General features: G+C 40.0%; 1 protein-coding gene across 2 annotated transcripts; it reads right to left on the bottom strand.

The window, feature by feature from the left end:
- Positions 1 to 806: 806 nt before the first annotated feature.
- cdc42se1 (CDC42 small effector 1) lies at positions 807 to 27,490 on the bottom strand. Of its 2 annotated transcripts, XM_041809048.1 has the most exons (5): positions 27,430 to 27,490; positions 12,552 to 12,906; positions 7,781 to 7,885; positions 5,752 to 5,823; positions 807 to 5,635 (listed from the first exon to the last, which is right to left on the bottom strand). In XM_041809048.1, the coding sequence occupies exons 2-4, from the start codon at positions 12,696 to 12,698 to the stop codon at positions 5,755 to 5,757; spliced, it is 321 nt and encodes a 106-aa protein (XP_041664982.1). In that variant the 5' UTR covers positions 12,699 to 12,906; positions 27,430 to 27,490; the 3' UTR covers positions 807 to 5,635; positions 5,752 to 5,754. The 2 variants fall into 2 exon arrangements, with proteins under 2 accessions (XP_041664982.1, XP_041664984.1); XM_041809050.1 differs by lacking the exon at positions 807 to 5,635 and having other exon boundaries at positions 5,751 to 5,823.
- Positions 27,491 to 27,573: the final 83 nt, after the last annotated feature.

Below are 27,573 nucleotides of genomic sequence, written 5' to 3'. Positions count from 1 at the left end.
GGCTATTATTTGAGGTATCAGGCTTTAAAGGGTCCTGTTACAGCTGTAATTTAGTGTTCTGCCCCTAGTGGCTGATTTGAGTTAGGTTTCCGTTTGACATGTGACAGGAAGTAGTTTTATTTTCACTGAGAGCACATAGACGAGACACTCCACAATCTGCCTGCATCTGCCTTCAGCGTTAATCTATCGAGGCATTGTCTGTATGTATATTGTTTATATGGTTCTACTCTTTTGTAATATAAGGACATTTATTAAGTTTTTGCTATTATTTTGAAAATAATTTACACATTTATGAGACTTTATGCTAGCTTTTGCTCATGTAGTACTGTAACTGACAGTGTGCTTTGTGTATGACTCTGTATACAGAATATTTAATGTAATTTCATGTGTTTTATTTGTAGTTTCACAACTTCCAACATTATTAAACCTGTGGACAACACTCATGTCTTCAGAGTTGTAATGTGAAGAAGATGTTGACACTTGCTGCCAGAGCTTTAATTCAGCATTGAATTGAGAGAGAGACAGTACAGAAGGGTTCAAATGAAAACACTTCAAAAAATATTAATCCAGAAATGAGGTACTTTACATGTATAATTTGAAAGCTTGAAAAACAATAACAACTACTAAAATCAATCGCAATGGGTTGTGGGATTTATAGTTCCTTCAATATAAAAAAAAAAAAAACGTTCACAGTCTTGTACTTTTGTTTTTTCTTTGCTTTAGAATGCTGTTTTTACATCAGATCAAATATTTCATAATCATGGGTATGAATGTGTCTGCTAGTTTTGGGTCATGCATTCTCAGCATTGTTAAAGGATTTTGCAGAACGTCTTTGGGGGATTTAAATGGAAAACTTTATGTCCAGAACCAGAACCACTGAGAAAGTGAGTCTTTCTGCCACGTGATTGGCTGATTAGATATTTGCTCAGGTGTACCTAATTAAGTGATCATGCTGTAATCGTATCAGTTATTAGAGATGTGCAAAAAATCAATCAACTGATCCTGATATTTCATCAATACTTTCTTTAATTTCATACTTTAATTACAAAATCAAACACAAACATGTCCAAACTTTACCGAGGAGGAGATACAATCATGTTCAGGTCAGTCTTTGTCAGATGTGCAGTTCCTGTAGAAGTTTGGTAAAAACCGTCTAAATACAGAGGGTTATTGCAGCCACTTATGAAAATAAAAACTTCCTTTTTCTGCATTAAGAAAAGCTTCAGAAAAGCAGCAGTTTTGATCTGTTAGCTTCTTTTTTTATTCCATGATAACCCCGTAGTAAACTTGTAAAAACAGGACTTTTATTTTCTCAAGTGGATCAAATCTCCTCTGTACTTGAAGCATAAAAGACAAATAAATTCAGAATGGATTATGGGATTTTTAGCCTTTAATTATGAAGAAGGTCTGAAATATTTAGTGTGATACAAGGAGATGCATCTTTGTGATAAGGATAGTTTGATGTGGATTTTAAAATAGACTGCAGTTATACTTTAATGGTGAGTGCATTCTATGGAAGCCCTGAGGGGTCAGGTAGATTTTGGTTATTTGTCTAATCAGGATAAAAATGTTGGCTTTCTTTCGATAACTTTATTCTTTCTTTTGTTGTCTTGAGATCAGAAATTAAAATATTAAAGTCAACTAAACACATTTTTATTAAGATAAGTGAGCAGCCTTGCTACTTTTCAAACTGTTCTTTATCTCTGCTGTTTATTTTTCTTGCTTTCACTTTTTGTTAGTTATTTTTTATTTTCTTATTATCTTACTAGATAGTTATTTATCTATCAACTGTTTAAAAATAATTTTGTCTCTAAATGTATTTTTTCTCATATTTTCCATCTCTTGGTTCTTTGAGAAGCATTTTGGGTTTCATATTTTATGAATGAAAGGCGCCAGAAGAATAACGCCAAGCAAAGCTAAGTTAAAGCCAGGGTTTATATCCTTACATGAGATAAATAAGTTCAGATCTAAAGTAAACAACCAAAGTTAACTGGAATAATCTGTGTTATCCCAACATCATGAGTGGGAACTGCTTTAGTTTACCGGTGACCTCCAGAAAATATAACTTAAATATACTTTTGTCTGCTTAGGGCTTCCATAGAATTAAATTCTAAACTTTAATCAAAACCTTGATTGAAGTTTGTTTTAAATGGCAGGGATTTTTTAAAAGTTTTTTTTTTTTTTTAAATCTTCACTTTAATGATTTGTGTTTTTTAGGACGTCCTGACTGTGAGTTTACGGACGTTTACTCTTCATTACAGCTGAAAACAGAAACCTTTAGTTTATATGAAAATGGTGTTTTGGCTGCCTGGGAATGTAAACTTTATTAACAGCATCGTCTCTGTCTTCGTCATGTAAACTGGCGTTGCACAGTTCCTCTGAAAACAGAGACGTTTGCACACGTGTATTAAAGCGGATGAGAAGGTGAACTACTGCTGCTCACTCCCAGTTGATATCTTTTTAAATTGACGATACAGATCCTCTGAACACCGTACATGACTTGTAACAAGGGACTATCACACTCCACACACCTCTGATCCACTTTTTGCAACCTTCCTCCACCCCAGCTCCTCCTTTATTCTGCCTCTGATGACCTCTGCTTCATGGAGGAATTTCACACACTGAGAGAGAAAAGCGGCTTAAAAGTGGCAACACCATCCAGCAAACACTCCCAGAATCAGAGTTACAAAAGGTTTAATAAAGCAAAGTAAATAGTTTGGTCTCCATGAAAACATTCTAATGAAGCAAGCCTAGCCTTGGTAGCCTAGTTAACTGCGTTAGCTATATAGATAATGTAGCTACATTACTAATGTAGCTAAAGCTAAACTCACAAAGCAGCTATGCATGCTGCACAAATATGTTGTCAAATTAGCTACATTAGCTTTAGCTACATTTCCTAAAGCTTATGTAGCTACATTGATAATATATCTGTATAGTTTTCTAACTGCTTTGTGTGCTTAGCTATGGCTTTATGAGCTTCATAGTTCTGTTATCTATAACAAATGTAGCTTTAGCAACGTGCACTTTAGCTACATTTGTTAAAGCTCATGTAGCTACGTTGATAACATATCTGTGTAGCTTACATAGCTGCTTTGTTTTCTTAGCTTTAGCTATGTGAGCTTCATAGCTCTGTTATCTATAACTAAGTAAGCTTTAGCAACGTGGGCTTTAATTATATTTGCTTAAGCTCATGTAGCTAGGTTGATTACTGGTCTATGTAGTTTACGTAGCTGCTTTGTAAGCTAAGCTTTAACTATGTTAGCTCTATGGCTCCGTTATCTATACCTAAGTTAGCTTTAGTAACGTGAGCTTAAGCAAATGTAGTTAAAGCTCATGCAGCAAAGCTGATAATGTATCTACGTAGCTTGCATATCTTCTTTGTAAGCTTAGCTTTAGCTGTGTTAGCTTCATAGCTCCCTTATCTATTGCTAAGATAGCTTTAAAAATGTGAGCTTGAGCAAACGTAGCTAAAAGCTCAAGTAGATAAGTTGATATTAGTCCATGTAATTTACACAGGTGCTTTGTGAGTTTAGCTATGTTAGCAATATAGCTACATTATCTACATAGCTTACACAGCTAACTAAGCTACCAAGGCTAGGCTTGCTTCATTAGAATGTTTTCATGGAGACCAAACTATTTACTTGGCTTTATTAAACCTTTTTTAATCAGGTTTTGCAGGTCAGGTTTTTGATTTTGAAGTTTTGGCATCCTAACCGATACCTTAACCCTTTCCCACCCTTTAAGCAATTTAAATCAGATTTTATTTTGAATGTTTTAGCGTATTTTTCAGAGACACACAGCGCCTCAAATGATTGGTCTGTGAGTGTCTGCCAAAGATGAACGGTCTGCGGCCAGACTGTTTTGAATAAATCAGGCCTACACAAACTTGTTCTTACCAAAGACTTTTTTATGAACCATCCAGTATGTGCGGTACTTTGAGTTATGTAAATCTAATTTGATAACCTCAGTGCAGACAAAGCCAGGAACCACTGGTGTAAGCAACCCAACGTTATTGTCCAATCACACCATCATTTGTTCTTTGTGTATTTGCATCTCATCCTTCTGCAGAAGAGAGCTGCGTGCTCATGCATTTGTTTCATTACAAAGTCAAAGTGCTAATCTTTGGTCTGGCATGTGTAATGGAGCTTTTGTTGTCATTTTTAACCACCTAAGTGCACAGCAGTTTTTATAAGAGTGTTGTTGTTTCAACACTGAACTTTTATGAAAATGCAATCTTAAGAAATTCAATTTCCAGTGGATCATTTTGGTGCAAACATGGAATCAGACATCTTTAACAAATGAACTGAAATGAAAGTAGAGTTAGTGACCAGCTCATGGCGGCCCTCTTTGAATCATGTTTGTTTAGAAGCAACACAGTACGTCAAACTAGACACAACAGAAGAAATCACACAGCAAATCACCCAAAACAGCAGAAAATTACAATTAAGTCCACTCAATAAAGTTCAAATACTCCGAATATAAAGCAGTCAAACACTCAGTACGTGATTTCTTTTCATCATGAAATGTTCATAATAATAAATCCTGATAAAGTCTTAATCTAAAAGTTCATTTCAGTCTATCTGGAGACCTTAAATCAATCCTTTTCTGGCCAGTTTTAGGCCCCGACCCACAGGTTAGGTAGTCAAAGACGACTGTGAAATCTGTGCGAGGGAAAATGAAGAAGAGGGGGGTAAAAATGAGCTTCATGTTCAGTCTCCTCTGAGAAATCAGCGGTGGAATATTTAGACCAGACGACGTCACCCACACATGTTCAGGGGGTTTTCCACCTCCTAAAACAAGAGTCTGCCATCATTCAGAGCGAAGCATCCTGGGAAATGAAGTCTGATGATGTCATCACTGAAGCTGCACAAGCGGGATTAGGAGGCATAGAAACACACAATAAAATAATTACAATAATCCTTAAAGTAAACAGCTGATAAAGTGAAGAATCCTGGGAAATGTAGTCCACCGAGGAGATAATCCACAACAGCTGGGATGGGAATTTTCCACCAGCGAGGGATTGTATAACACACAGCCTCTTCTGTACTGTGAGTTTGAACGAAAACGTCTCTATGAATGCTGGGAAATGTAGTCTTTTATCAAAAGGTTTTAAAGCAACTATTCAAAGCAGAAGACATTACTTTCCAGTTGTTTTTCGTTAAATACAAACATTCTGTCATTGATCGCAGACCCTGAATGGAGAGGGATTCTGGGAAATGGAGTCCAGTGATCATCATGTCTGTATGAGAGGATGTCTTCATGTCTGCCCCTCAGTTCTGAGGTTAAGAAGATATTATGGGCATTTTTTTTCTAATAATCCAATTTTTTTCAAGCATTTTTAAAAATAAAAATAGGTCTGTGATATCAAAGGAATGCTGGGAGTTGTAGTTTTCTCTTATTTTGGACCTGAGATGTAGAAGACAACCAAAAAAGCTCAGCAGGGTTCCCCATCAGGACTCGTTTTAACTTGTAGAAATGTCTGGAAAATACTGGAGCACATGCGGTAAGGGTTCAGGTCTTTGCCGAGGACACTTCAAGAGACAAAACCTCCAATGAAAGTGTCATGAGGACGGTGAGGGTCAGCGAAGAGAGATGAGAGGGTTGTTCAGCTGGTTTACATCAGTTTCATTTTCTCCTGAAAAAAAAAAAAAAACAGGACAGTCAATGATTAGAAAGCAGACAAGATCTGAAAGACGTTGACTTAAATTCACATGTAAGGCTGAAGACGCCGGTGTGTTTGAGTGTATTTACCAGCTATAAGAGGCTGTTCCTGCCATTCATGTTTGGCCCTTTAGACCTCATCTGTTCCTGAACCGACCCCGACTATAAACACACAAAGACACACAGTAAGAGACAGTTATTTACAAAGTCACAACAGCACAGCAACCCTTTCACAACAGAAAGAGATGGATTTGTTCTGCAGCGCTCTTCATGTGTGGATTAATTATTAATTATTTTTAGGGTAGGACAGAAAAAAAGCAAACAAAGCAGTGGAACTTAGAAAACCAACAAAAAGGTGAGTTTAATTGTGACCAGATGTTTTCATAGATGGTGCAATAATGAAGCACGTCCATCTTTAAGCCTTTATTTTATTTAAAGCTTGGGCAGGGTCTTATTTGTTCTGTCTTATATTGTTATATATTCTTGCATACAGTTCCTATAAAAGCATTCACCCTGTTGGATGTTTTACCCTTCTTTTGATTTTGTAAATCAATCATGGTCAGCATATTTTGGGGGAAATGCGGGACCACCTGAGTGCAGTGAATGTGTCTCAAGTGATTGTACTATAAAGGACCAGTGACTTGTTAATCAGTATTCATGGCTACCATTACACCATGAAGACAAAAGAACACTCCAAGCAACCCAGAAAAAAGTACTTAAAAATATAAGTAAGAGGAGGGATATCCTGTGAGCATCCCCCAGAGTTCAGTTAAATCCATCATGAAGAAATAGAAGGAATATGTCACATGTAAATCTGCCTAGATCAGACCGTCCTCACAAACTGAGTGAGCATGCAAGAAGGAGACTAGTGAGAGACGATACCAAGACACCTATGACTGCTCTGAAGGGGTTTCAAGCTTCAGCAGCTGAGATGGGAGAGACTCTGCAGACAACAACTGTTGGCCGGGTTCTTCACCAGTCAAAGCTTTATGGGAGGGTGGCAAAGAGAAAACGCAGATTAAATCTGGACTAGAGTTCACCAACATTCCCACAGGAGACTATATGGTCAAGTGGGAGAAGGTTCTTTGGTCTGATGAGATCAAAATGGAGTTTTTTGGGCCATCAGACATGACGCCAAACACACCATCTCCACTGTAAGCTGGCTCTGTGGTCGGAATCAAGCTGAACTCATTGGAGGATGAGGTGGAGAGAAGCACAGTGAAGAAGGTGGAGGCCATTCTGAGGAACATGGAACATCCACTTCATATCTCCCTAAATGACCAAAGAAACAACAGTGGTGGACGGCTCCTATCCCTGCGCTGCAGGACAGAAAGATTTAGAAAATCTTTCATACCATCAGCAATTGGACTTTATAATTCTACCGTTAACAAATGAGAGAGACTCCAGACCACTGAATTTCCCTGCGGGGATAAATAAAGTTATTGTATTGTATTGTATTGTAAAGCACGGTGGTGGCAGCATCATGCTGTGGGGATGCTTCTCAACAGCCAGCTCTAGCAGGCAAGTAAAGGTAGAGGGTAATATGAATGCAGCATTACTAAATGCTGGTTTTACATGATATATATATTTTTATTTAATTGACATTACTTTATAGAAATCTATTCTAACTTTGACATTAAAGAGGTTTTTTGTAGTTATTTTTGTTAAAAAAGCCAAATTATATTGACCATGATTGACTTATAAAATGGAAGCATAAAGGATAAACATCCACTTTTTATTGGCACTGTGTATACATGGATTTAATTGTGTATCTGCTTTTTACAATAAGGTTAATGCTGTTAAATCCAGAATCTTTTTTTAGTGTGTCGGTCAGGGCAGCAGCTGAGCGGGAGACGTTAGAGACGTTAAAATAGAAACAGGAAAAAACAGAGAGCTCAGTGTGGCACTTCCTCTAACACAGAGGGTCTTTGATGATGATGCAGCTGCTTCATCAGTCTCTCCTCTGTCTCTGAGCTGGACTCAAGCCTGCAGCTCTGCTCACATCCTGACTTTTATTTCTTTTATTCCATTTCACATCATTGTTTAAAGGCAAATCTTACATCATGTCATACTTTTATAATGGATAACTGACAGACAGGTTAACAGGTGAGTCTCTCACCGGCTGCAGACCCTCGGCCATCTCTCCAGAGCCGATGTGCGTGAGGTGGATGAAGTTGGTCGGCTCTCCGATCATGCTGCGGTCGATCTTTCTCCTCTTCTTCTTCTACAAAAACAGAAACACACACAGAGGGGTTAATGATGAGTGTTTGTTGATCGTCCTGTCTGAACTCGTCCACATTCTCTCAGTCTCTCCTCATCCTCAGTTTCTGTCAAGTTCACACCCAGAACATCACACTGAGGATGACGATGATGAAGATGAAACCTGCTGATGCTCAGTGGGGTGAAGTACATCTTTTAACATCACTTTTTTTTAGTTTATTTCACAGCAGAGATTTTGGATGCTGGTTCTCAAAAAGTGTTATAAGTATGGCTGCATTAGTGTGGCATTATTTTATCAAAAGCTTTTATTTTGAAAAGAAACAAACTTGAGTAACATCCTGTGACAGTGCAGCTCTGTGCAGACGAGGCGTTCAGGCTCCAACCTGTCTTTAAAAAAACATGAAACCATTATGAAACGCAGAGACATGAATGAAGTCATGATTCACTCCACAGCTCTCCGTGCTGCGTTTAGGACAGTCTGGCAAACGGCCACTGATCGCCTCATTAAAATCGAGTTAATCCAACAGAGGAGAAACAGATCCAGAAAACATCAGAGCCACAATCAGAACAGTTTAGATGAGATTTAAGAGGATTAACATCCTCTGGATTAATACGAGCTCTTATGTAAGGAAGGCGGGAATGAAGAGGACGCCAGCTCCAGAGATTTTGGGATGTTAGATCAGAGAGGTCAAAGGTCAGATGTTCCTGGAGAGTGATAAAGTTTAGAATATAAACGCATCAAGTTTCTAAACCAATCATCTGCTCATACAGTCTCTCATGGAGAAAGGTTTATAACAGGAGATATAAATTTAATAAAAAACAACGCAATGATTGTCAAATCTCGTAAAACCATATTTCATCCACAATAGCGCATAAACGACATATCAGTTGCTAAAAGTGACACATTTTTTAATCTGATGGCAGCAACACATCTCAAAAAAAGTAGGGATGGGGTACCAGAAGGCTGGAAAAGTAAGTGGCATTCATGCAAAACAGCTGGAAGAGCATTTTGCAGCTAATTGTGTTAACTGGCATCAGATAAGTACGGGTATAAAAGGTGCATATGGTTGGTTTTAAAACGAAAAATCTTGTCTCTGTGTGAACTCTCTGACTCTGATTCATTGATTACAAACAGGAAGTGAAGCTCTGACACAGGAAAGTTGTGAAACTACGGTCTCCTTTTTTCCCCACAGGCTGAAATTCGTCCTAATGTTTTCTCTTTGATTTATCTGAATCACTCTGATCAGATTCAGCCAGCTGGGAGTGAATCATCCTCCTCCTACACAGCAGGAGCTGTCGTCGTGGCAACAGCCAGACATGTCTGTGGAGGGTCATCATCAATTCTCTCCACAGCATTCCCCTAAGCAGCAGTTCTGATAATGAGCTGCACACTAGTAAAAACATTTAAACTGCTGTACAGTCAATCAAACAACTTTAACTTTAAATGGCACCTCTGCTTGCTGTTGCCTGTTTTAGGGGCATTTTGGCTTCACTTTTGTACAGCTAGAGGAGGTGGAAATGCATCGTCCATCAGCCCAGTCAGTGTAACTTCCCTCAGTGAGATCACTGTTTATGAGTATTGTTACACTAGAACAAACAGCAGCTCTATAAATACAGACAGAGGAAGAGGAGGAGGCGGGACTTCCTCTTAGACGACTCTGCTGTGAAACATGAAGGAGGAACGTGAGAGTGAGGAAACATCTGAGCTTCATTTATCATGACATCATGTTTCTGCTGTTCAAATGAAGCATAGTCCTTCACTTAAAGGACTAATTCACTGTTTTAACAACTATCTCACTGCTACCGCAGCATTCTTCACTTAAAGGACTATTTCACTGTTTTTAAAACTCTTTTTCTCACTGCTGCTGTAGTTTTCCTTCACTTAAAGGACTATTTCACAGTTTTAACAACTATCTCACTGCTACTGCAGCATTCTTCACTTAAAGGACTATTTCACAGTTTGTAACACGCTTTATCTGTCAGACACACTGCAGCTGTAATTTTCCTTCACTTAAAGGACTGTTTCACTGGTTTTAACAACTGTATCTCACTGCTGCTGTGGTGTGCTTCACTTAAAGGACTATTTCACTGGTTTTACCCTCTTTATCTTTCAAAAACACTGCAGCTGTAGTTTTCCTTCATTTAAAGGACTATTTCACTCTTTTTACGCTGTCTTCATCGGTTAAACAATCAGAAATACTGCTGCGATGTATTCTTTCACTTAAACAGCTATTTTACAGGGTTTTTTTTAACACTCTGTGCCTGCAGCTGTATTTTTCCTTCATTTAAAGGACTATTTCACTGTTTTTAACACTCTCTTTATATGTTAGAAACACTGCAGCTGTAGTCTTCCTTCATTTAAAGGACTATTTCATGGTTTTTAACACTCTTTTTATGTGTTAGAAAAAATGCAACTGTAGTTTTCCTTCACTTAAAGGACTGTTTCACAGTTTTAACAACTCTATCTCACTGCTGCTGTGGTCTTCTTCATTTAAAGGACTATTTCAGTGTTTTTAACACTCTCTATCGGTCAGAAACACTGCGACTGTAGTTTTCCTTCACTTAAAGGACTATTTCACTGTTTTTTAACACTCTCTTTATCCGTCAGAAACACTGCAGCTGTAGTTGTCCTTCATTTTAAGAACTATTTCACTGTTTTTTACACTGTCTTTACCCATCAAACATCAGAAATACAGCTGCTGTGAATGCCCTTAACTTTAGCCTCTTTCCCAGACATTTTGCAGAGGAGCTAATGATAAAAACCTGCCCTAATCTGCTCAGATCAGGCTCATTTTCAGACTTCTTGTGTCATTTTTTTTTCCTTATCTGTGTCTAACTTTCCTCTTCTTTTGTATTTCTGAAAAGACAGTCTTAAGGATACTGTCTTTACCAACAACAACAAACAAACAAAATCAGTGACTTGATGTGTAAAGAGGGCGTCGGCCTGCTGAAAGTCAAAGGTCACCGTGAATCAGAGAGAGGAAGTCCTGCCACCTGTTTCCTCTTGACTGAAGTCAGGCTGAACCCGATTTCTCCCTTTAGAGTTCCGTAAAACTTCAACCAACACGATTTTAGAGAGAACTCAGGCACTATTGGAATGGGAAACACAACAACATCATTAATTCAAAGCTGAAGAAATCTTTAACGGTGTGCAGATGAGGATATTTGTAAAAATTAAATCAGCACATTGGTCGTGGGCACCCAGTATGCAACGAGCTCAGGCCCGTAAAAGGGTGCCCATATCAGGCAGCTGACCCATCCTGGCTCTCCTGAGCCCGCCAGCATTAGAAGAGAAATTGTCATAAAGGAGCTCAGCCGGCGCCTCTGGCCATCAGTCAACACCCAGGCCTCACAAGAGTAAGACCGGAAGGACCAAGGACTGAGAGACTCTGACTTTCATCCGCATGCTCAGATACCAGGGACGCCATACTGTCTTTCTCAGTGACCCGTCATCAGCATCCACGGCGTCCACAAATGTCTGGATCGGTGCATTCCAAATGCTTCAGCCTCCTCATTTAGGATCACAGCATCATCAGCAAAGACATCACATGACTCACATGTTGTTGCATCACGTGGTTTTTCAGACTTAGGCGTTTTGTTAAAGGACTGAATGAAACGCCTGCAGAGGCGAGCTCTCTGCTCACTTTGCTTGCATGTGCATGCAGACAAGTGCTTGTATAATGTGGTTTTTAACACCTGGCATTAATATTTTATACTGTGGAAAAATTTAGGGAGGTTTGATGGCATTAAAAATGAATGCAGCCAAATCCTCGTTTAGGGATATCTGCACTCAGCACTCACTCTTCGTATCTTCTGTTTACTTTCAATCTTTCAATGAAGTGGACTTCGGCGCCAAAGGTACTCGGCTCCAATGAAACCACCCTGACACAGCATTGTTTCTACCACTTAAATAAATGTTTACAGCCCATCTTCTTTGAATAGACAATCTCTGAATTTCTACTGAACATGAAATCGTGTCTGACACTTTCAGAGGATTTTATTTATTAATGAAGTTTTGCTCTTGTGTTTCATGCATAAGTGAAATTCATAATAAATTAAAGAGAAGAAGAAGACAGCTCTAAACATGGAAATTAGAGGAATGCACCTTTATAAAAAATCCTGAGGGGTTTCTGACACTGTCCTCTATCTGGCATTAATTCTCCTCTTTTGTTGTTGTGACTTTCCTCTACGTGCTTCTTCTTGCTCCTCAGCCGTCATGGGAAAGGAATGTATGTTTTTAAGTGTTACACAATGCCACTTATGTTCATTTAGCATCATTTTATGATGACGTAATGTTCTGTGAAGTTTAATTAAAGGTCATCTGATAGAGGCAAGCACCTCCTGTAATCATCGTCTGTTATCAGAATAATGTGGATGAAGAAAAGCTCCAAACACGCTGATTCTCAGGGAAGCTCAGCAGCCTCTTTGTTCTCAGGCTTCTTAGGAGATTTCTGGTAGTTTATTCTGGATTAAAATCAAAGCTGATGATATATTTAGAGAGCAGAAGTCTCTCTGAATCTTAAAATGTGTGTCTCATGTTTGTGTGTTCAGATTTGTCTGCGTTATGATTGAGTGAAGTGGTGTGATTTGTTACGCTCACAAACACAAACAGGCCGCTCGTCCTGTTATTGTTGCGTTCTGATCTATGTCTTTGTGTCTGTGAGTCTCACCGGCGGGGGTTTGGCCACCACGCAGCAGCCCATCTTGTGCCAGAAGTCGCTCATGCCGACGCTCCTCCTGTCCAGCCGGCCGTCTCTCTCTGCTGCCGCCCTGCAGGCCGGATGGGGAACTGCAGCCTGTGGGTAATCCTGGGGCATTCAGACAAGGACGGCGGCACGCAAAAATAAAAAAACCCACCTCAGAGAGAAAGCTGAGCTGAATCACCCCAAGAGGATCAGACGGAAAATCAATCAGTTAAAAATAAATGAGAACAAAAATCCTCTGGTTGAGTCCCTGAAGATAAAAAAAATCAAAAAGGAATCCAGAAATGTCCAAACTGTGAGAGTGTGACCGGAAACGTCAGACCTGCAGAGACAAACAAGAAACCAATTAGAAAGACGTTTTAGATTTTAACCTTCAGATGGTGCAATGAAATTATTACACTCAGAGGGTTGTGATAAAATTATAAATCCCATATATAAAGTGTCTATAACCCCCCCTTAAAAGTGACTGACCTATTTATGCTAGTAGTCCCACAGTTAGTGAAATGAGACCACCTTAGAGCAGTGAATTTGTCTCAAATGATTGTAGTACAAAGACACCTGTGTCCGGAAATTCCAGTCACTGGTTATTCAGGATTCCTGGCTACCATTAAACCATGAAGACAAAAGAACACTCCAAGCAATTAAGAGAAAGGGCTATTAAAAAGTATAAGTCAGAGAATGGATACAAAAACATCTCTAAAGCTCTGAGCATCCCCAAGAGTTCAGTTAAATCCATCATGAAGAAATAGAAGGAATATGTCACATGTGTAAATCTGCCTAGATCAGACCGTCCTCACAAACTGAGTGAACGTGCAAGAAGGAGACTAGTGAGAAAGACCACCAAGACACCTATGACTGCTCTGAAGGAGTTACAAGCTTCAGCAGCTGAGATGGGAGAGACTCTGCAGACAACAACTGTTGGCCGGGTTCGTCACCAGTCAGAGCTTTATGGGAGAGTGGCAAAGAGAAAGCTCAGATTAAATCTGGACTAGAGTTCACCAGAAGGCATGTGGGAGACTATATGGTCAAGTGGGAAAAAGTTCTTTGGTCTGATGAGATCAAAATGGAGCTTTTTAGGCCACCAAGACGTCAAACACTGACATCACCACCAACACACCATCCCCACTGCGAAACACGGTGGTGGCAGCATCATGCTGTGGGGATGCTTCTCAGCAGCCAGCCCTGGAAGGCTTGTAAATGTAGAGGGTAAAATGAAGGTAGCAAAATATATGAGGACAATCTTATTCAGTCTACAAGAGAACCACGGCTTGGGAGAAAATTTATTTTCCAGTAAGACAATGACCTGAAGCTTACAGACAAAGCTACACGGAAATGGTTAAAAGATGACAAGGTGAATGTTCTGGAGTGGCCGAGTCAAAGCCCAGACCTCAGCGCAGTAGAGAGTATGTGTGGCTGGACTTGAAAAGGGCTGTTCACAAGCAGTTTTACAAAGAAGGAGTAAAATTTAAGCGTCAAGATGTGCACGCCTGATTGAGACCTGTCTACACAGACTCAGAGCTGTGATCACAGACAAAGGAGTTTCTACTAAATACTGACATAAAAGGGGTGAATATTTATGAAGTCACATATTTTACTTTACATATTTTTGTTTAATTGGCATTATTTTGTAGAAATCAATTTTCACTTTTACATTTAAGAATTTTTTTTAACAAAAAAGCCAAATTTTATTGACCAGGACTGTTTTATAAAATCAATTAACTGATTAAATAAGAGGACGAATACTTTTGATAGGCACTTTAAATAACAATACTACACATTTTACAAAAATCCTTTCTTTCTGCAATATCTTTAATCAAGATTAGACTCCATCATAAATATCAAATATTGATTAATATTTAGGAATTTAACCCTTTTAATGCCAATTTAAATGCAAATAAACCCTTAATGTCTTTAACGTAAAAACAAAAAAAGGAAATGTTTTTCATAGGCTTCACGCAAAATCCTTGAATGAGATTTTACCAGCCTTCGATGTGATTATTATAAGAAACAACTTTGATATTAATGCATCTTCTATCTTAATATTTCAATATTTTAGGAAAAAAAACATGGAATTTCTCCTTATGCCAAATAAAGGAAAACATTTTGTGGCTCCAGAATGAAAAATCATAAAATGCATGTTTTTAACTTGGATGACTGTGGATGAGAAACTGTGGTTTTAATGTATTTTAATAAGGTATTTTGGTCACAAACATCTTGAATCTATGCAAAAAGGCTGACGCCCTTATTACTGAACCATTGCAGGCACTGATATTAAAATGTACATTTGTTTTACATTAAAAAAGTAGCCTTCAAATGTATGCAGCAGCTTTAACAGTCAAAATAATTGAAAAAAAGAAAACAGAAAATGACCTCAACACCCCCTCAGTGTTGATTCACTTTTATATTTAATTATGAAGAAAGTCCTCTCTGCTGCAGCCTTTCTTCAGTGTCACATGACCTACGGTCCTTCAGTTGAAGTGGTGATCTAAAAACAAGGTCAGAGCACATTTTCTGCACATAGTTTCATTTTTGAGTATTTTACAAGCATTCCTGAACTCTAAAAGTTTTAAAGTGAGTTCTCCAGAGAACCAGATTCTGTGAATCTGTGAGCTTCATGGGAACCAAACGTCCACACACACACACACACACACTCACATTAAGCATGACTAAACACTGGGTGTGGTCCAACACTCACGCACACACTGAGGCCTGTAAAGTTGAAATTAAAGACTTTCTGTGTTTTTGTGCTTTTTTGTCCTGAAGCTTTAAACATTCAGAGATGAGTAGTTTGGTTTGAACTCAACAATCCTGCAGCACAAAAACACTCTCTGGTTCAGCTCTCCTGTTAGCGTTAGCGTCATGGATGTTTGAGCGGTTAGCTTCTTAATCTCACTGATAGACCTGTTTGATGAAACGTTAATCTTTTAGGTAATGGGAGATTTGAAACTTTAAATCCTTCTCTATTCAAGACGAGGAATGTTGCTGCAGTACGAGCCTCAGATTTTCCGTACTTTGATACTTTATGAAACCACGAGTTTTAAAACAATAGTCTGTTATTTTCATTAATGATGGTAGTGCTGACAGTCTTGAAACCTTCAGACACTCCAGATCTTTGGCCATAAATTCAACTAAAAGCAGCAAGAAACAGGCGGCAGTGGTTGACCCCATCTCACAGGACAGGTGACACTTGGAATAGCCTCTGCAGCTCTGCACGCCGTCAGGAGAAAGCCTGCTGATGCTGATGTGTTTTTATGATGTGCTTTATCAGCGAGGAGCTTTCTAAAGCGCTACATAACCAGACTGAACATTTGGACGCGTGTTCTCGACTCCTGGACCTGACTGGCCTGGATGCTCCTACAGTCCCAGTCCATGATCCGGCCTTTTGAATAAATATTAATCACATGTATTTCCTCATTTTTAACGCCGCCGTGCCTCTACGCTCCTCATTGTCTCAGTCTGAAGTGTTTTTCTTTCCAAACTTCTCCAGCCTCCACATTCTTCTCTGAACAGGGAAAGTCAAGGTCCGCCTCGGCGTTTCTGATAAGCGCCGCGTTTCCTGGTTACATAAAGAGGTTAAACTTCTATTTTCAGTCGGGTCCTGCTGGAGGAAACTTCTGGAACATGTCCAGCACATTTCAGCAGACGATAAAGGAAGAATGCGAGGAGGCTGGAGACTCAGAAACATGTAGGCTCATGCATCACATCCAGATCAGCAGAGACGAGAGGAATGTAAAGCTCTGCAGCCTGAGGGATTCAGATTCAGATAGAGACGCTTCTTCATCTGAAGGACACTCCATGTATTTATGATCTGAGCTGAACGCTCTGTTTCTTCATTGTTTATGACCACCATCCATCTGGAGATCTCTCTGCTCTGATATGAGCCATCAAACATGGTTTAAATGATCTCCTCCTTCTTTTAGCACACTAAAGATAAACATGCATCAGTTTAACTTCATTATTAGCCCTATTTGTAAACACCAGACATCGTCTAAATCAGTGTTTCCCAACCATTTTTACTTGGAGCCCCCCACAGGACCCAAGAGAGAAGAAAAAAATGACACATGTCGCCAAAAACCAACATAGACTTTAACCATTTCACTAATAAAACCCTTAAAAAGGCCTATGCATGCTTTTCTTATCCAAAGACCTGCGTATAAACTACTTAATAACTGCTTTATCATGGTTTCAGTCAATATTTACAAATCTTATTGTGGCAGCCTCAGAGCAAATAAAGCCTCACAATCCCCTGGGGGGTCCTGGACCCCAGGTTGGGAACCCATGGTCTAAATGAACAAAGATCAGTTATCAGTGTCTATCTGTTGTCTCCAATCAATTGGCTTTTCATATCCTTACTATATCCTTATCCTTACGTTTGGGCCCGGTTAGAAAGTGACAGGACCAATCAGCAACGAGGGGCAGTAATTTCAGGCGCAGCAGAGTCGTGACGTAAACAAGCAGCAGCAAGAGCTGATGCAGTTATGGAGGAAGAGATTAGCGTGGATCCTGCTAAAGTGCCAGTTTTATCTTGACGTCATTTCTTCGTTAAAAGAAGAACAAACAACAGCAGTGAGTTGTTTTCTTTTCAAAAACGACAGAAGTCGAGTACTTACATGTCTATAGTTGCCATGTTTCGCGTTATTCCTCAGTAGCTGCGCACGCGCGGCTTGCTAGCGGCTACGTCACGTGTTTTGTTGCTCTGATTGGCCCATAGAGATGTGACAGAACATTCATCCAATCACACTCCAAGTTTTTTTTAAAATCCTCTGCCTTTTCTCAAACATTTCCTATTGAAGCTTTCCCAGACACATCCATCTGGCGTGTCAGGTTAGGAGGACAGTGGCTAGAGTCGGAAACAGGGACAAGAGAGCAGGGAGAGACGTGCGGGACAGAGCCACAGGCCAGATTTGAACATGCGTGCATGGGGCACGCCTTAAACCACTGAATTAATGAATGAAATACATGAAAAAACCCTAGAAGAAGTTTCCTGAAGTTTCACCACAGCAGACATGTTCTCTCCTCCAGGTGGCGCTAACATGGCCCTTCTGTCCACTGCTTCCTGACTTTATTTGAGCCTCATGACAAGAAGACACAGCCGTGTGAGTTTGTGGATGTTTGTCCCATGATGTCAGCGTGAGGAGGAGGAGGAGGAGGAAGAGGAAAACAGACCACAGGAGGAAAACACTGGCAGAGATGGTACGGTCCAACCCACCCTGCTGTCAGTCTGAATTTAAAACTTAGAGTGTTAACAGCTCAGAGGAACAATAAAGTTTTTAAATGCAAAGTAAGGGGAGATTTAACAAACATGTACGCATATGGCTTTTATTTTGACAGAATCAGACAGGAAATGGTGTCACAGAGTGAGTAAAACACTGCTGAATTGTCTGAGTGCTCCTCAACACGTCAGCAGTATGTCGACACACCTGATGTGTTCATACATGACTGAAGAATGAGCGAGCGAGGAGAGAGAGACTCTGAGATCAGCTGAGAGCTCATCTGACCTGGAAACAGCAGGAGTCAGTGAACGCAACACTCAGACAAAGACGGTGGCCTGGAGGTCACATGACTTTGTCAATCAGCCGAGAAGAAGAGAAAGTATAGAGCTGCAGGTCTTCCACGCAGCTTTACATCATGTGGCTCCTTTCCTGCATGTCTCTCTCTCTCTCTCTCTCTCTCTCTCTCTCTCTCTCGCCCTCATGCCTTTCACTCTTCGCTGTCCTGTCTGCTCTGTTTAACAGCAAATAATAAAAACTAACATTATCTTTAATGGTGTCTATGATTCATTTATGTAGGAGGTTTCAGACACTAATGACCTTAAAATGATTTTCACAGACTTTCACAATAAAAGCACTTGAACAAAATATCTGCAGACTTGTGTTAATGGTTAAAGGTTTTGTGTTCATTCTCATTCCTCCATCATGTCGTTCTGAAAAATTCATGATGTATCAATAAAGAAGAATCAAAGCCACTGACAACTTTACAGCCAAAACTTTCATTAACAGGAAAACGTGAGTAAAAAGAGCTCAGTTAGTCTGCCGTAGTGGAAACTACAGAGAACTTTGTGATAAAACCTGAACTCTTCAGATAAACTGCAGACCCTGAACTGTCCTTTCCACTTCTTTACTTCCTGATTTCTCCACTCAGACACTCACTTCCTGATTTTTTGATGATCACTTCCTGTTCAGCATGCTGCCTTTTAAGATAAAAACAACACGAGGGAGCTCTGAACCTCCAGACATGGAAATGATTTTGTTTCTGTTTCTGTGGCTGAATAAAAAGAGGTTAAAGCCTTTTTATCAGGATAAAACAAAGTGAGGGTGAAACTTAAAAAAACAGCTCATATAGATGTAAAGATATTAAAACATTTACAGTTCGCTCCATTCAACATTCATGTATAAAACAAAAACATAAAATAAAACTAGAACCTTCTCCTGATGGATTTAAACTCCTGGACAGAGACTCTTCAGCTGCTGGACCACTAGAAATGTAAAAGTGAAAAACAATTCAAGGAGAAACCCTCAAAGCATTTAGAAGGTCCATCCAATAATACACCCATTCATCCAACAATACATCCATCCATCCAACGATACACCCATCCATCCAACAACACATCCATCCATCCAACAACACATCCATCCATCCATCCAACAACACATCCATCCATCCAACAACACACCCATCCATCCAACAACACATCCATCCATCCAACAACACATCCATCCATCCAACAACACATCCATCCATCCATCCAACAACACATCCATCCATCCAACAACACACCCATCCATCCAACAACACATCCATCCATCCAACAACACATCCATCCATCCAACAACACATCCATCCATCCATCCAACAACACACCCATCCATCCAACAACACATCCATCCATCCATCCAACAACACATCCATCCATCCAACAACACATCCATCCATCCAACAACACATCCATCCATCCATCCAACAACACATCCATCCATCCAACAACACACCCATCCATCCAACAACACATCCATCCATCCATCCAACAACACATCCATCCATCCAACAACACACCCATCCATCCAACAACACATCCATCCATCCATCCAACAACACATCCATCCATCCAACAACACATCCATCCATCCATCCAACAACACATCCATCCATCCAACAACACATCCATCCATCCATCCAACAACACATCCATCCATCCATCAAACAACACATCCATCCATCCAACAACACATCCATCCATCCATCCAACAACACATCCATCCATCCAACAACACATCCATCCATCCATCCAACAACACATCCATCCATCCATCCAACAATACATCCATCCATCCAACAACACATCCATCCATCCATCCAACAACACATCCATCCATCCATCCAACAACACATCCATCCATCCATCCAACAACACATCCATCCATCCAACAACACATCCATCCATCCATCCATTCATCCATCCATTCATTCATCCATCCATCCATCCATCCATTCATCCATCCATCCATCCATTCATCCATCCATCCATCCATCCATCCATCCATCAAATTAGGATGCTAACCTTTATACTAGATGACTTTTTTACTGTCCCTGTGTTACATCATTTGTTATTTCCCCAGTAAAGGAAAATGTTTAATAGCTGACTGTTTAACATGAACAGAGGTAGAGAGAGGTTGAGAGTGATAGAGAGAGCTTTACTGACAGTGTTAGAGCAGAGAGAGAGAGCAGCTCCACAATGACTCTTTTCATTCAGATGTTTGAAGGAAAAACTCGGCCAATGTTTAACGGTCTACTTTAACGTCTCTACTGTTCAAACTCCGCCGCCGCCTTTAACGTCTCACATGGAAAATTAAAATCACACAAACACACCTGAGAATGACGTTTTTCTCTGTAGTCACAGAACAAAGAGGTGAACATTGAACTCTCTTTAGACAGAATAATCTGAGAAATCAACAACTGAAGTCTGACAGCAAGAGTTTAATAACAGAGTTATATAAATGCATTATCTCCTGTTTAATGTGGGTTTGTGTAAGCGTTGAGATGGCAGCAGTGCAGCTCTGATAATACTCTGTGTGTAAAGGCTGAAGGTTAAATCCACACTAACAAACAGAGAGGTCAGAGTCCAGCAGCCACACGCAGAGCTCTGAACGCTCACCGACTTTTACTCCAGCTGACTGAAGACAGTCCTGAAGATCTCTGGGAACGTGACATTAAAATAAACTAAAGATTCACACAACTTTAGCACATTCATGCCAACATGGCAAAGGTCCACAAACACGGAGGAGCTCAGTCCAAAAAGCCTGAGTCAGAGAGAAAGTCCCCGAAACATCTGCTCAGCTTTAACCCACAGATGAGTTTTTGTTCAGAGGATGAGCTCAGAGGAGACCGACTCACAGGGAGAGGAGGACTGATGACACATGACTGCTGCTGGACCTGAACCATCCATGTACCAATCAAACCATATCCAGAGACTAAAACCACATCCAAAACCATGTCCAGATAACCTGCAGAGAAGAACGGATGAGTCAGGACGAATGTGGGAACTGGAATCATCAGCAAACATCCAGAAGACAACAACAGAACCAACCAGGAAACTAAGAATCCTTCTGGAAACAGGTCCAGAAAAAAAGACAAGACTCTGAGCACCAACTTTGAGACAATCCACAAGGGCTCTTCAGACTACATGCAAACAATCCAGAAACAGATTAACTATAAACCTTCATACAAACTCACAATAAGTGGTCCAGAAATTAAACAAAGAAAACTAGGACCAATTTAGAAACTATCCAGAACCTAAACGGAAACTAATGTGGAGCAAAAATTACAATATATCAAGATTTCCCCTGTCCAATGAAACATCAACAAAGACCGGATTATCTGATGTTTCTCAAGAATATCTTGATGGATTTTCCTGTGCAAGTGTCCGACTTGTATTGCACATTTGATGTCCGTTCTGCATCCATTACCCTTTGTTTCAGACAGGGTGCGTGTTTGCTGTGTTCAGCTGTGGTGCATGTTAGCATGCATTTTTACTACCAGGAGATGGATTTCCTGTCACAATGAGAGAGGCTGGACAGACATCAGCTGAGGAAACACAGGCGAGATTAGAGTTTAATGAGCTAAATCAAAACTGCACTGAATCAAAGTGGACTTCTTTGTAGAAACAGACCACACACTACTGGTGCGAGTACTCTCTTCTAGGCTTTAGACAAAGGCTTTTAATCCGAGACTGCCCCCATTTCTATTTGAGCATTTTAAATAGGGATGTTCCCATACTGTTATTTTCTTCCTGATACCAAGGTGTTGGGTGAAACTGAGTACTGATCCGATACCAGTGTGAACATTCTGGACTGACTGTGCAGACTAGCAAATAATTTCAGACCTTTATTTGATTCAGAACATGGCTCAACAAATAGAATCTTAATGTACAGCACCTCTATGACCCTAAAGTTGTTTTTCTGCTGATTATTGAGTTTTACTGCTAAAAAATTTAAATAATAATACAGGGGGCTGCATCACAGGCTCTCTCTTTCCATTATGCTTTATCCAGGCACGTGATTACGGAACGGCTCGCAACAGGCTGACAGACCCTTGCAAAGGCTAAACAATATGGCGGTTAACATTCGAGTTAGCATTCAGCTAGCGATAATAAATAACCATAATACTATTAAAATGGATAATAAATACATTCAATATCGCATTTACTGGTGTGGATTTATTCATTAAAGTCCCTAAAAGTCACACGAGTTCCAGGCTCGCTGAAAATGCTGCCCACAGGATTCAAAGGCATCGGCAGGGACGGCACGACAGCTAGCTTCGAGAGGAAAAACAAGTAAGAGGCAGCAATGTATGGTTCAAAAGTTATTTATCTTTTGATAAACTGTGTCACTTCTTGTTGAGTACGACACCGCCGGTCTGGAGGGCCTTTTAACGATCACATTCAGAGAAAACTGTCACACAGCCTCCATTCTCTGCTGCTGCAGCGGGTCCGTTGGTTCTTCTTCTAAAAACAGTAGCTTGAGCATGCAGTGTTTTCCGGTAGCGAAGAAGGATTGATTTCCCATTTAATCTCGTGTACTCGCCGATACCAGTGCCTGCATTTGAAGCTGTATTGGACATATTTTTGGTTTTGGTATCGGAATCAAAACAACCCTCATTTTTAGGGATGCACGATATTATTGGCCAGATATTAGCCAAAAAAAATATTGGTATCAGCAGATATCAAAATTTTTGCCGATATTTACATCCAATATTTTGGTTGTTCATATTCGCATATATCAACTGTAAAATTTGGCCATATATACTAATAAATTAGTGTAGTTTTAGGCTGAACCAACAGACCTATGTAAGCTGACATCTTTTTCTTTATTCATTGTCATTCTTTAAACTTTAAAGTGTGTTCCAAGAAAAAAAAAGTTTGTTTTGTTTTTCATCCTCAAACCTAAAATTGTGTTCAAAGGAAAGAATTTTTAGTTATGTAAAGCATATTCAAATATCAGTATCGGTATCAATATTGGTATTGGCTAAAATGAATCTATAAATATCAGCATATCGGCAAAAATCCAGTATGGTGTATCCCTACTTATTTTAAACCTGAATGTGTCACTATTGTTTATGCAAAAAAGTCTCACTTTGAATGGTTGCCATAGTTTTAGACAGCACAAAACACTGGCATTTTTAGAGTTTCTCCATGCAGAAATCACTTCCTGCCCCCCATCTGGAGTTCATCTGCAAAGAACCAATCAGATCAGTCAGGAAGCAAGCTGACAGACTGAGGAAGCACAAAAAACACAGCCATGACAAAGATGGTAAACATGAGGTACAAAGTTGGATGGACGTCAGAAATGGAGGGACAACTTCTTGATTGTGGCGACATGTACAACATATACTGTGAAAATACTACAAGCCAGATGACAACAAGCAGAAATGGTTGTTACTAAAATGGATGTAGCTGGTGGCTAACAGCTAGCTACATTTAGCATGTTTAGATGTCTTGTTTTGAGAGTGGAGACTCTGTTGGTGTGCAGTGTGCTGTGTTGTTCTGCACTATAAAAAATGTGTTAATATTTAAAAATCTGATGGTGTTTCCTGGCTTAACTAGTTCTTAATAATCCACCAATCAAACTGAACCAATCAGACGATGACCCAGGATGATAAGAGTTCATAAAAAGATCGAAAAGCAAACACAGCTGGCAGAGCTTTAAAGAATGAGTGATAATGAACATTATCAGGTTGTGGCATTAAAACATTTTTTATTGATCTGTGGCTGTCAGACTTTGATCCTACTCCAGTTTTCCTCTGGTGTTAATGTGACTCAAACACAGCAGCTGTAAATAACAGTAACTAGCTTATCAGTCAGGAGGTGAAAGTCACAACTGGGTCAACATTTCTGTTTTTCCTCCTCAGCAGATCTCGTGTCTGTCCTCCTGAATGCCACTCGACAACTCCTCCAACATGCCATTGATAATGAGCTCTCTCCTGTCCAAACGCTGAGACCTGCTCTTTACATTTTCATTTATGTCACATAATAAATCTAAGCACTTTAAACCCCAAAGAAAGTCTTCAAGGGGCTAAATTATGAGGTATCGCTGCAAGAATGTTGTCAAACCATCACGGTTTATCCTCGGATTCCAGGGATTCCTTTATCCTACATTTCTGACAGCACTGGAGCCCAATGTAAAGTCTCTTATCCCGTTCAGGTCAGAGCCTAAATCTGAATATTTCACCAGTTCAGGTCCACAACCTCCATCTAAATGGTGACACAGCCACCCACCACTAGTAGCCACTGTCATTGTGGTTAATGTGGGACTAGAAAACGAAGGGTAGCCTAAAAGCATCCCCCAAACTAAACTCAAACATTCAGCAAACAGAGCTGTGAGTGTTTCCGTCAGCTCACCACACTCGGCAGCTCCTTCCTCTAAACCGACTCCAGACCTGTAATTTGGCTCCAGATCCGGACCTTCACACTCAAAACTCCATGTTTCACAGACCGGCTGACTTCATCTCAGACGGTAGAAAGCAGGCGGCGTTGGGGGGCAGGAGGGTATTTTTAACTCAGAGTTTCCTGAAACATTTTATCTCTGACTCAATCCATCACTACATACATCAGATTTATCTGAACCCTACGACCTTTGAGTGTTTTCTGACATATTTTCAAGAGTTTTTATGGAGGCAGCGAGAGAAAAGAGGGAGATTTAATGTTCCACATGAAAGTCATTCATAAATCAGGCAGACTTTGACTGTTAAGATGGTGGAATGTTTTCATTTGTTACCAGGATGCTAACAGATGCTAAGCTATGATAATAAAAAGAGTTCTGTCTTTAGTTCTTGTGTTAAGTCTGTAGTAAACTCACAGTGAAGCTAGCTAGCTTGCACCTGAACTTCTGTCACTGTTTGCAATGTAGATGTCATACTTTCTGCCACCAGGGGGCTCCAAATCAAAACAATAACAAAAGATGACAAGTAAAGACGTGCTCCTTGGTTCCACCCACCTCGACTGCTAATTTTTCTGTTTTGAATTGACATAGAAACTGCTCTCTATGTGGAGTTTATACAAAACAGTAAAGCAATGTTTTTGTTTCATAGACAAATTTCACATAATGTAGGAGAAAAGCTGTTAAAAGTGCCCCTTTTTCATTTGTGCAGCAAGTTATCACGATGCTTTCCAAGTGGACCTCAGTGCAAACCAAAAATGGCACTTTTAACAGCTTTTCTCCCTCATTAAATGAAATCTATCAGAGAACTAAAACATCTATGAACAGAAACCACCATTCAAAACAAGAAAGCCAGTTATGCCATACATGTAAATGTGGTCCTAAATTATGGTGTAATCCATAATAATCCATGATAATCCCTACATTTAAATTGTAACTTAAGTGTCATTTTTGGCTGCACCACAGAGATGTAAGGTTGAGCTTTAAGTCTAAACTTACTGAAATATTGTCACTGATATGGCGTGCATTTTTACTTGATTCAGCTGATCAGTGAAAAGCCATTTTTAACCCAGAGTGCTGCCTCTTTTGTCTGATTTTGTCTAAACAGGCTAACAGCTGAAAATAGCTTCTGTGAACTGCCGTTAATCCTCGAACGGCGCTGGAAGCGTATGAAAAACATGCCTTAGCATTTAGCATTGGAGATTACCAAAGCCTGCACCCTTAACTTAGAGACAGTATAAAATAACAACACTGACATCTAGTGGTGAAATCATCAATAACGAGAAAATTCAACGGTGGACGGCGGAAATTATCTCTCATGGAAAACGACAGTTAACCATGAGAAATGCACTGTGGGTAAAATCCTCCGCTCCTCTTCATCTTCAGAGTTACCCCACCTTTTCAGACTATCACCATGGCGACCATATTTCACAGAGGACTTAACACTTAGTCGAAGGTAGGTGTCATATTTAAGCTTTTACTCAATTTCAGCCTTCAATCAAACAGGATTATCAGGAGTAAAAACGGCACAAGTGTTGTCAAGTCTTGATGAAACTGCCACTATAGCTACGTCTATGCTAATCTCTTAACCAGCCGCCATTGTTTACAGGCTTGCTGTCGCTTAAGTGAAACTACGCCCATAGATACAGCCTCTTTCTCCTGAAATGATACTGATTGGTCCAGTCAATCTCAGACCAGAGGCGGTTCTATGGGTTTGCAAGTTTTGCAAGATGATGAGACGTGGAATCTGGCCGGTCCGTCAGCTTTCAGACAAATATGACATTTCTGCTTCATCTTAGGTGCACCTTGGGAACGTGGCCCATGGTCCCATACGTGGCTAAAAACTGGAATCACAGGCTCCATCATTTCTCCCTTAAATGCTCTGTGGAAAATATGGTATTGGGAATACTATAAGTTCATATGGTTAACATTTATAAAAGTAAAGACTTCAGCCTCTATCTGTAGTGGTTTTATTCCAGTTTCACTCGTTCAGTGTGAGCAGTGTGACTCTGGTTGTGCCAACCATCGGGTCGCATATTACAGGAGCATCCACAGTAAACCATGAGCGCTGGTATTTACCTTCTATCACAGCTGATATTCAAAGAGCCTGCACAGCCTGGACTTAACCAGAAATATCCATTTAAACATCAAAACAACAAAATTTCTTACCCGTAAAATTGGCTTTTTTCTTTGTTTTTTTTTTTTTTTTTTTGCAGTTTCTACCTTTACCTTTATTCTAATCTAGACTAACCCCAGCCCTGACTTGTCTGTGATCGTCATACGTCAATATAAAACTGATACATGATGATAAAATGTTTTTGCTTTTCCCTTTAAAAAATGTCAACCTCCTCAGACAAACACAAAAAACGCAAATTGAGTCAGACCACAGAAGGATGAATTTTAACACTCTAGGTGTTATGCTTCGATTTGTGACCTGTCAAATTAAGTGCCCTGATCAGAATTTGTGATTCTGGTCTTGAACCTGATTCTGGACTCTTTGTTTGGAGGGGAAACGGTCGTTGATATTTCCTCACACCAGGAGACAGAATCTGACAGGTAACAGAAAACACCATAACACCAGTGTGTCTCTGATTAGACACCCTTCACACACAGCGATTTGAAAAACATCACAGTCCCGCTAATGCTACTTTTTTACCGTGTGTAATTGTTCTACTTTGGAGTCTAATTTTGCAGTAAATGTCCATAAGTATGTGGACAGAGCTCGTCCACTCCCTCCTTGTTCTCACAGTCACATGAAGTCAGTGAACATGAATCCCTCTGCCTGTGTTAATGTGTGACAGAGTGAATAAAGGTCAGATTACACCTTTAAATCAAACCCTGGAGGAGGTGTGAAGGTGAATCCTGCAGAATAAAAATGAGCAGATTAAAATCAGAAGAAGAAGAAAAAGACTCACCAGAGAGAGAAAAGCAGCGGAGCTTCACGTCAGGCTGAGATCTGCTCACTGAGACACCGACGCTCTCGCTCTCTCTCTCTCTCTCTCTCTCTCTGAGGTGTGGCTCCAACCAGGAAATCCATCCTCCCTTTTTGTCTGAAGGAC

The sequence above is a fragment of the Cheilinus undulatus genome, linkage group 16 (assembly GCF_018320785.1).
Source record: "Cheilinus undulatus linkage group 16, ASM1832078v1, whole genome shotgun sequence".
NCBI lineage: Eukaryota > Metazoa > Chordata > Actinopteri > Labriformes > Labridae > Cheilinus > Cheilinus undulatus.
This window is presented reverse-complemented; position numbering and strand designations above follow the sequence as displayed.